At 44.1% G+C, this 11412-nt stretch overlaps 1 protein-coding gene across 1 annotated transcript in view; it reads right to left on the bottom strand.

Annotated features, from left to right (window-relative positions):
* Positions 1 to 7828: 7828 nt before the first annotated feature.
* The window catches only part of LOC119354676 (F-box protein At5g46170-like), a 4967-nt gene continuing 1383 nt past the window's right edge, over positions 7829 to 11412 (bottom strand). The window contains exons 2-3 of the mRNA XM_037621427.1: positions 10156 to 11409; positions 7829 to 8360 (exon numbers count right to left, since the gene is read on the bottom strand). Of these exons, the coding sequence (XP_037477324.1) occupies positions 10198 to 11409 (1212 nt within the window). The 3' untranslated portion in view covers positions 7829 to 8360; positions 10156 to 10197. The remainder of the gene's footprint in view (positions 8361 to 10155; positions 11410 to 11412) is intronic.

Below are 11412 nucleotides of genomic sequence, written 5' to 3'. Positions count from 1 at the left end.
CAAATTTGAGTTATAGCTTTTGCACCAACCCTTCCTCAAAATAGATTTTTTTTGCAGATGGTCATTTAAAATAGAACTTCAAACTAGATTTAGAAAACTTGCTGGTTCATTGTACTACATAACACAACCTAAATTAAGAGCTAAACTGAGCTAAACATCTACTTATTGTCAGAGGAGATGCCAATGAGTGGCCCTCCTAATCCATGGCATTGAGGCGGGGAGAAGGTTTAGGGAGAATACTGATGAGTTGGTTAAATTTGGGCAGGAGGTGGTGTACGGTAGACTCATGAGAGTGAGTTAGATCCATCACCGACGTGTGCAACAAACAAAAATCATGGCCAAGAGGTTAGGTTTTTGGGCTAAGGGGTTGGTATAGGTTGTCCGTGGCTATACTTTGATGATATTTCGATTCCCAGCTTATCCGTTGGGCCTGTTTCTCTATGAAAAGTGAATTGCGTAAATAACCTCGATTGATGTATTTGTCATAATCAACTACACTGCACACACCTCTTTCCAGTAAAAAGACCGAATGTAAAAGCGCCTTTTAGCTCCTCTTGCCATTAAACATGAAAATTAGGTTCCCCTTTTAGATGCATACTTTCTGATTTCTTTTCTAAAATTTCTGATGTATTTTGAATTTCATATTTTATCCATACAGATTGGTTTCCACATGTGCAAAAATGCCTTCAAATAATTCAAAAATCTACTTCTTACGATTCAAAGGATGGCGCGGAAAATATGTATTGTTTGGTATTGAAGGCCAAACTTGTTTGAGTATTAGTTGGAAGACGCCAGCATGACTCAGGGGCCTTCATCTCTGACGATAATCAATGCTCCACCAAACTTTCACTTGTCTGAATAACACATTTGCCCTTTATAAATACCACCATCTTCGCCGGACTAGGAAATTCCACTGCCCCGCTTCACTTTTATATGTAGCATATTTGTAGCACTGGATCTTAGTGCGCCAACAAAGACAAGGAGCGGATGAACAATAGGAACAGGAAACCATGGGAATAGGAGATAACAGGAAGATCTGATGACCGTGAAAATACATCACATACTATTTGGTAGCTAAAAGCATAGGTAAGCAAGCTCACTCACACTTTGGAGTAAACATACACTCAAGACGACGATACAAGCACCTACTCTCCTGACACGATGGTTTATTCATTGTCAAAGCTCAAAAAAGATCTCTCTATACAGACATTTAGTTGTAGCAGACATGAATTCCCACAAAAGTTTTGATGGAAGACCAAAATTCCACCAAAAATCAGAGTCATTCTTTGATTGATGGTCATGAATAATGTCCTAACTAGAGATGATTTGCTATGGTCATGATGATAGCATTGAGCATCTCTTCTTCAGATGTTTTGTTACTAGACTGGTATGGAGCCTTTTTAAGTGTGCTTTCAATTTAAGATCTATACCTGACAGTTTGAGTGTATTTTTTAGTAGTTGGTGTTGCTGCGGGAAATACACTTTGGTTCCTGGTTGTATATGCACCCTATATGGGGATTTTTTTTAATATTTTAACAAAAAGTCAAAATAGGTAAGAACTATTTGACAAAACACTTGACTTACTTTTGCACTGATATATAAATGTCGACGAAAAAAAAATAAAAGTTGACCTCACAGCAAAAAAGACAAAAATTATTTGCTATTATAAGTCACTATTCACACTATTTTAGCCAAAAAATTGTCTTTTTTGAAAAGAAGTCAAAAGGATATATTTTCTTGTGGATTTTATTTCTCACGAGTACAATAGAAGGTCAAGTTTATTTTAAAAATATTTTCAGGAATTTTTGACTTTTTGTTGAATTACTAAAAAAAATCCCATATAGGGTGCATATGTCCCCATAGACCAAAAGTTCCCCTCCGTGTTGTTGCTATATTTTGGATAATTTTGAGATGTAGAAATGACATAGTATTTGAAAGGATGGCCAGTAATGATTCTGTTATACCGATAAAAATGACTAGTCATTAGATAATGTTGGGCCTTGTGGCAGATAAAGGAGGAAAGTCAAAAGGTGTTGATGCTGGGAGCAAAAATCATAGAGCATGTAAGTGAAGTTTGCCGAGCATCTCAAGGGTGGCATCCTGAAGTTTTTCAGCTCCATGGCTGAAGCTTCTTCAACTTCGACATCCTTTGCATCTTCTATGGTGATCTTGCTCTTGGATGCATGAGTTCTCTTTTGCTGCCTCATAGCTACTCCAGTGTCGCATGGTCTGGTGATGTTTCATGGGCATGTAATACAAGTATGGTGATGTTTCATTGCCATGCAATGTAAGTATGGAGTCTGGTGTTTGATGCCTGTTTAGCGGGTTTGCTTTCAGGCTTTTGATGATGATATGCTGGTAGTTCTTTGACTAGGTTTATGTAATGAATCAGATGGCTTTTTTAATAATAGAAATCAGAGGTGGAGGCCTCTGTTTCGTTAAAAAAAATCCTGCAAACAAACAAAAACACATAAAAAAGCAGCAGCAGAAGAAAGTCGAGGCCGGAATAACATTTTGCCCCGACTGCGAATAAGACATGCTCTCAGCAGCAGCGTCGACATAGAAATGCTTCAGCACTCAACACACAGCATTGTACCACTACATTAGCCCTTGTTTTGAAGTGAACATTTACAAAAGGTCCGCACGTTCAGACTAGAAACGAACCTGCTGATACTCATGTACATCTCGTGCTACAGAACGCTGCAAACTTCCTTTCCAAAAAGAGCTACAATCCTAATTGAAAATTCGACATGGTGTTAGCACCAGCTTCACGAGGATAAATACATACAACGAAGATCCGCCACATCCGACGTAGGCAAGGGCTTCCCTGGAGGGACGGCTGCCAACAGGCTCAACGATGACTTGTCTAGCAGCTCACGAGTACAATAGAAGGTCAAGTTTATTTTAAAAATATTTTCAGGAATTTTTGACTTTTTTTGAATTACTAAATTTTTTTCCCATATAGGGTGCATATGTCCCCATAGACCAAAAGTTCCCCTCCGTGTTGCTGCTATATTTTGGATAATTTTGAGATGTAGAAATGACATAGTATTTGAAAGGATGGTCAGTAATGATTCTGTTATATTGATAAAAATGACTAGTCATTGGATAATGTTGGGCCTTGTGGCAGATAAAGGAGGAAAGTCAAAAGGTGTTGATGCTGGGAGCAAAAATCATAGAGCATGTAAGTGAAGTTTGCCGAGCATCTCAAGGGTGGCATCCTGGAGTTTTTCAGCTCCATGGCTGAAGCTTCTTCAACTTCGACCTCCTTTGCAGCTTCTATGGTGATCTTGCTCTTGGATGCATGAGTTCTCTTTTGCTGCCTCATAGCTACTCCAGTGTCGCATGGTCTGGTGATGTTTCATGGGCATGTAATACAAGTATGGTGATGTTTCATTGCCATGCAATGTGAGTATGGAGTCTGGTGTTTGCTGCCTGTTTAGCGGGTTTGCTTTCAGGCTTTTGATGATGATATGCTGGTAGTTCTTTGAGTAGGTCTATGTAATGAATCAGATGGGAGAGTGGCGTTACTGGTAGGGGTGGCATCTGGACATGTTATCCTGGCCCTAGGTCCATCTCTAGAGATCTAGACTAATGGGTCCATCTTTAGGATATACGGGTGTAAGAAAATGCAGCCATCTGACGCTATACTATGAGGAACAGTGATGTACGGTAGCCTGCGGGCTCGTTTATTGAAATTCAGGTTACCTTGACGCCGTGGCTCGCCTCCGTAACGAAAAGATGTGCGGGGATCAGAAATGTATGCGTGCCGTTTGCTGCAAAAACATCGCCGTCAAGGTTCAGTAAACGCTGACGGCGGATGAAGCCGTGGGGCAGCAAAAATATCTCGGTCAGCTTTAAGAAAAAAAACACACCTCGGTTCCCATCTACTCAGTTGAGCCCTTCCCCCTAGCTCGACGGCGGAGGGCATATCAATGGTGGCGGCGAGCAATATGGCGGAGTTTGCGGACCTACGCCACAATGGGCTCGGATATCTGCTGGATCTGATTGACAGGTAATTTCTCCACCGTATTATTCTGTTCGATTCGATCCGAAGACGCGTGAGCGGAAATAGTCAATGACTGGTCTTCGGTTTGTTGAACATGCCATAGGCTCCCGCTCAGAGAGGTCACTGCGGATGTTAAGCAGCCAGATCCATTGGTGTTGACGTCCGTTGAGCCGCCCGCACCGGCAAACGCTGACTCGTCGTGCGCGGGTGTGGTTGGACAACTTGGCGGCGTTGCTGAGCAGAACGATCCCGCTGGCAGGAGGAAGCAATAGCAAACCTAGCCCGTGAGTCGACCGGGAAGGTGAACCCAGAGGCACCTGGGTGAACCAGATGGTATACATAAAATTCAATGTTCTTTCTCTCTGGATTCATGTTTTATTTTTATTTTTAGTGCCTGTGTTGATAGATGTCCAGGGACATTACTACTACTGTCAACTAGCTGACCCCCTGATTTTGGTCGTCATCCTCATCCATGCGCGTAATTAGCATACATAGCGGTTTGTGGACAGATCATTACGTCCAAATGTGCTGATGCACAAAAATCACGCCCCACTGTTATATGTGAAAGGATTGCATCATCTCAAAACTGTGAATTCAATTTCAGGTTAAGACTTGAGAGTAGGACGTGACCCTCCGGACAGGGCACCCTATCCAGGTATAGTCACTCCATTAGAAGAAACAATCAGGAGATACGCTGATAAACTCTCAGACAATGTAGTGAAGCCAGAGATTGGGATGAGTTTTGACTCACTCGGGGAAGCATACGATTTCTATAACCTGTATTCTTGGGAGCTTGGATTTGATATACGATATGGCAAGGGATGGCTGAACATCGAGCGGACAAAGTGTATGCAGGAGATTGTTTATGGATGCTCAGTTAGCACTTAAGAGTTAAGAGCCGAAAAGAAAAGATTTGGCAGTTTTTTAACATATTGATTGCACGGGAATTCATTTTTAAAATTTGACACGGAGAAAACATTTTTTTTGCAGGGGAAGCCTGAGCAGCAAAATAACCGATCTTACCGGTGCGAGTGCCCTGCAATGATGAGATTACTTACAGGTGCAGACAATGATGGCTCATTGCTGAACACTGGTCAAGCCACAACCATTCACTGTCTCTTACTTGCGGTGAGAAAGTTCATTGGCCATCCACAAGCACATAAATGTGTACAATGTGAACTTGAACAAGGCACAACATGGTTGGCAGCTTCTTTGGTTCAACCCAGAATGTGCCTTCAACAAAACGGACGTTGCGCAATCTGTGTGGCCGGATAAGTCAAGACCAGACTGACGATGATGGAAATAAGACACTAGCTGTGTTCAAAGGGATACAACGGAACGATCCAGAATTTACCTACCGAGTACAAGGTGATGAGGAAAGCAGGATCAAGCGAGATACCTCACGAACTGAAGATGTTCTTCCTGCCCTGCCTCCCTCGGACACTGGAGCTGTTGTTCGGTCGCCGTCCACATCCGAAAGGCCCCCATCAAGATCCTCCAAGAACGAAGGATTCCAAGAGAAAAGCCTCATCAAGATCCTCACCAAGGTATTCCCATCAGAATTATGGAAGTGTTCAAATGCTAATGACCTCAAAAAAATTCAATTACACATGCTTTAGCATCTCAAAAGGCACTCAAAAATGTAACTTGTACTGTTGTACATGCTTTAGCAAATACATATCTTTTTTCAAGTACCATTACATGCTTAAGAATTACTCTGAACTTCTGTAGTGTGAATTGCATATGTAGTGTCTGTTTTCAGAAAACAACCTTGTTTATGTGATGGTTCAGTGGTCAAATGATATTATTCTTGGCTAATTTGTTTTCTAGAAACAAACGATTCTGCAGTCACTAGTCCTAGAAAAATCAACAAGGCAGTATTGGTGATTTGTGAGAACTGAACCATTGAATCCAGTGAGAACCAGGATGCTGGTATTTTGAGTCCAGTGAGAACTGAACCTTTGAATCCTTTTTTCAGGGCACTGCTCAGATTCTTTTGATAGGGTCTAGTTAGTGCTAAAAGCATACAAGGTACTTGTCATAAAGTTCCTGTCATCCCACTCCATTCAAAAAACAATTGTAGATCTATATAGCTGTTCAGACAGTAAACTTTGCTAATTGTTCGCGGATGGACAACTTGATAGCTTGCTCTTTCCTTAATCATTTCATTGCAATTGCTCGGGAACTTGCACAACATACAGTAGATTTCTATCTCGTATCTTACTCAAGTTTTCTGTATGACTTCTTAAAGCTGCTGGGAAATTGTCAAACTGATAGCTAACTTAGAAAATAGTAAGATTGGAATCAGTACTTGCTAATGCCCGACACTTGAGGGGGAGGCCAGTGTTCTGAACTTAATTGCTTTTCGCACCTAACAGGTAAATATGTGAGAAGTTTAACTGTCCATATCAATCCTAGTCATACTTGTGGAAGTCTTTTTCAGGTAGTAGCCATATTAAGCCACACATCCTTTTCTCTTCAAGAACAAGTGCAAACCTTTCAAATTATACAGCAACCGATCTAAAAAAAAGATATACACGAGTTAAAATATAAGATCCTAGTACACTTTATTCAAAACTCTTCTGCTAATTAAACTGCCTTTTGTGAAGACATAGTATAGTTGAGCATTCATATGGTGATTTCCAAGTACAGAATTATCTGTGAATTCACATCCTAGAAGAGAAACAATCTCCAAACCTCATGCTCGAATTAAATTTGGTTTGCACAAATAATTATTTACCATCTGGATTCAAATATGTGAGCATGACCATCTGTCTACAATATTTTTGATCATGCCAATAACCATCTGCCAATGCATCAGTTCTCTTGTTCATCTCACTGACAATCAACCTATTTCCATTTTGTGCCAGGCCAAGTCTTCCAAGCAAAACAGCAGGAAGCAAGAAACTAAGCAGTAGTTTGTAATCCTGTTGAGTTTACTGATTGGGCATCATGTTTACAATGTTGAGTTTACTGAATGGGCATCATGTTTCAGAATAATTTTGAGGGTTCTCTGGCTGTACACTGAATCTTATGTCTTGTTTCTTTCTGTACACTTTTTGAATGAGCAAGAAACCAAGCAAAACACTGAGTTTACTGAATCCTGTGTCTTTTTGTACACTTCTAGTAATCATCGGCTAATACACACTGCTGTAGTTTGTGTCTTTCTGTTAGACAAGCATCGTCCGCCGTGCTAATTCTAGTGCTGTGTGCGTTATGCGAGCTGCACTAGTTTGGTTGATTCACTAATTTGGCTGCACTTGTTCCCTGTCAAATTGGCCTACGTGGGTGTATGTGGCCTGTGCGCACGATGAAGAACAACCGGCTCGAGTGTGGAGGGGTGGGGACTGGGACCTACGATTACTTATCCACCCCACCGGCTGGTAGGTTGCCGTTCGCTGCGTCCGTCAACACGCAGTGTCGCACCGGAACAGGGAGACGCAGGAAGAAACCTGATCCATCCACGAGTATCCTGTACTGGTCTGACGGAGTGGCTGAGCAGCAAATTAATGCGTGGGCCCTGCCCTGAAATACTATGGCAATACGCTTGTCGCATACAGTGTGGAATACAGAAAACGCATGCATCCCCAGAAGAGTCATCGAACGTGATTTCAGGATCAGCTGTGCTCAGGACCAGATGCGAATTTTCCATCAGATGGCTTCTTTAATAATAGAAATCAGAGGTGGGGGCCTCTGTTTCGTTAAAAAAGATCCTGCAAACAAACAAAAACACATAAAAAAGCAGCAGCAGAAGGAAGTCGAGGCCGGAATAACATTTTGCCCCGACTGCGAATAAGACATGCTCTCAGCAGCAGCGTCGACATAGAAATGCTTCAGCACTCAACACACATCATTGTACCACTACATTAGCCCTTGTTTCGAAGTGAACATTTACGAAAGGTCTGCACGTTCAGACTAGAAACGAACCTGCCGATACTCATGTACATCTCGTGCTACAGAACGCTGCAAACTTCCTTTCCAAAAAGAGCTACAATCCGAAGCGAAAAATCGACATGGTGTTAGCACCAGCTTCACAAGGATCCATACATACAACGAAGATCTACCCGTAATACCGCCACATCCGACATAGGCAAGGGCTTCCCTGGAGGGACGGCTGCCAGCAGGCTCAACGATGACTTGTCTAGCAGCTCCAACATTGATGAGTTGAGAGGTTCCGAACGGGCCTGAAGGATGCACACAGCTTTTCTCCACATTCATACATTAGTAACTACTTGTCCGAGTCTCTCAGGTAGGTGCAGGCTGGAGTAAAATAGGCAGCCAGAGAACTTCAACTCCATTGCTTAAGATACATTGTGCTTCGAGTTGCATCTCGTGAGAGAACAGAATAAACCTGAAAACAGAGACAGGAACGTGAAATAGTTCAGCAAAACGCTATGAAGAGTGAAGGGACTTCACAGTTACAAAGTTATTACAGCTTTCCATATAGCCTTCTGCACAGTAGTTAATTAGTGTACAACTGTACATTACATTAAACAGATTTGAGTTTTATGGCATTATAAATTGACCAGAAACTATTGTAGTAGGGCCTGAAATCTACAGCCTACATATAACTAAGTGGATCCTACATTTTAAGTGGCCCATCCACCCTCATCTTCTCCTGAGAGAAAATCCTTGAAGCGGACTAACCAATTTAGATGGATGAATGCGGAAGATTCATCATATGTGCTTGGGCTATGCATAGCAAGTACCTAATTCTAGGACTAAAGTACACAGCATGTTGGGCCATATCGGCAGATACACATGATGGTAAGTTGGTAACCAACGCAATTAAGAAGATCGGCTTTTGTCCCAGAAAGCACACTTTCCTTTGACTAGCCTAGCATCAAGACTTAACATTTCTCCTTTTTTTCCTACCTTAACTGCACAATTCAAAAGTAGTAATGGAACAGATGATCCTTAAAGAGCATGCAGTACAACTTTTATCATAATGGGTAGAAATAATACATCCCGAAAGTGCAGGTTGGGGCACAGCATTTTCCTTTTCTCAAACCACACTTGCCTTCCACTAGCCCTTAGCCCCCAGCATTCCCCAAATCTCCACCACCCCCTCTCTTTATTTCCTGTTCCTTAATTGCGCAAGTCCAAAGTAATACTGGGAAAGATGGTTCTTAATGAAGTGCAGAGTACAGCTCTTATCAAAAAGGTAAAACAGCTGAAAACGACATTTTGCGGGTAGATATTGGTGTTTGTACATAAGAAAATGCAAGATATTTGGCATAGCAAAGAAAGCTAGCCAGCTAAACCTGTTTGCTTCTTGCTGGAAAGATGGACATTCTTATGTGTGGGTTTCAACTTGGTCAGTCAGTTAAATTTTCGAGAGTCGGAACTCAGAAGAAGAATTGACACCTCATAAATTAAGCGCCACACGCAAATCAAACAGGATTATCTATGTCATGTATCACTGATGAATGATGATCAGTGCTAACATAATTTTCCAACGTCGCAAAAAGAAAGAAAGTGACCGGGAATAATGATTTGGCAAACCAATTGTTGATCATACGAATTGAATTATTTCATTTAAGTTTATATGAAGGTTACTGGCTTATCACCATCACCAAAAAAAACTTAAGTAACGAACACCAAACACATCACTGCTGAATCATCAATCTAGGAGCCTGTTCAAACTCCGATACTCTTTCAGGATTTGTGCAATAACGTATTGCCAGAGTTCATAATGTTCATGAGAAGTATGATTTTAAATTGAGTTCCATTGTATGATTGTACACTCAGTCTAGCAATGTACTCATGTAAATTGAGTTTGGAGCCAAAACTGAATATTTAAAGGGAGAACTAGTATATATACTAGCCGAAACAAGTGCTTCACAATAACTCCATACAAGTACACACTAATTCGATGATTGGTTTATCATAATTTGCTTCTTACGACAAAATAAACAAAATATTAACACGAGGTAAACCTAAATCCAACATTCTGACTAACACTCAAATCTTAAAATTTCTAACTATGTTGGTAAACTATGTTGGCTACAAATCTACAATGCATCACAATGGTGGTGAGCTGGTGATGATAGTGTCACAATTGTGCAAAATAAGGTTGAGTCAGTCCTTGGAGGCAAAGCTAAATAATCAGACAAATATTGGACCGAATGCAATGTGAAATTTACCTCTCACAGATGAAACTTCTGGAATGGCACTCCCTCCATAGCTTAGAATGAGTTCATCTCAAGGCTATACATCCTCCGCTTGAGGAGCACACCGACGGCCGTCCGATATGGCTCCTCAAAGGCATCTGAAACCCAGGATCCACCTGCCGAGCCAGCAGTTGCATTCCCAACTGCGTCCATCATTGCCTCTTCGCTCGGCTTGATGGCCACCAGTGTTGCTCCATTCAAGACCGTGCCCCCAGGCAGCTCAATGTGTGGCGCATACCACAAGCGCATGCTAAGGGCCGGCATGAGCGTGCGGTGTGAGTCACCAGACGCTGATACTGGCCTGACCCGTAGCTCCTGCAGTTGCCACTTGTCCATGGTGAGCACGCCCTGCCCATCGGCGTCCGTCAGATCCAGGCTCTCCAGCAACGCGTGGTCGGAAATGATGGGCTGCAGCAGGTAATGCCGGGCCGACGCGGCAATCAACGAGCTGATGGTCCACAGCACCCGCAGCTTAAGCCCCCCGTTGGTGTAGAAGGACTCCGGTATGCTCCCTGAATCGTCAGACTCGGCGCAATCAGCAGTTGGAGGAGGAGGCGCGGCCGTGGCGCCGTCCTTGGCGGCAGAGGACGGCGAGGCGGAGGCGGAGGCGGCGCCGAGGATGACGCAGCTGCCGAGCGTGGAGCCGAAGTCGGCCTTCCACTTGAGCAGCACGCCGTCGTCCATGCCGAGCTCGCCGGCGGGGAGCTCGATGCGCAGGCTGCGGAGCTCCCTGAAGGAGCGGAGCACCTCGGAGGGCGAGTGGTGCGAGACGTCGCCGGGGGGCGCCGACGCCGAGGAGGAGGAGAGCGAGGAGGCGGCGGAGCGGCGGAAGGAGGAGAGGGAGGCGGAGGCGGGGAAGTCGGCGGCGGGGCCGGCGTGGGAGAGGATCTGGCCGAGCGCCTGGATGGGCTTGACGATGCCGCCGATGAGCATGCGCGCGATCTGGGAGAAGACGCCGCGCGCGCGGGCGGAGGCGGAGGCGGTGGGGGAGGAGGGCGCGGAGGAGGACGGGGAGGAGGAGGCGGGGTCGTCGGGGATGACGCAGTCGACGCGGACGAGCACGGAGTCGACGAGGGGCACGAGGGCGTGGAAGCGGCGGGAGACGAGCGCGCAGCGGCCGAGCGCCTTGACGTCGCCGATGCGGTTGAAGATGAGGAGGAGCAGCGGGTCGGGGAGGCCGTCGAAGCGGTCGTCGGCCGCCGCGGCGGCCGAGAGGCGGTGCGGCTGCTG

Source organism: Triticum dicoccoides, chromosome 1A (assembly GCF_002162155.2).
Source record: "Triticum dicoccoides isolate Atlit2015 ecotype Zavitan chromosome 1A, WEW_v2.0, whole genome shotgun sequence".
Classification (NCBI taxonomy): Eukaryota; Viridiplantae; Streptophyta; class Magnoliopsida; order Poales; family Poaceae; genus Triticum; species Triticum dicoccoides.
Note: the sequence above shows the minus strand (reverse complement) of the source record. Positions and strands in the feature narration are given on the sequence as shown.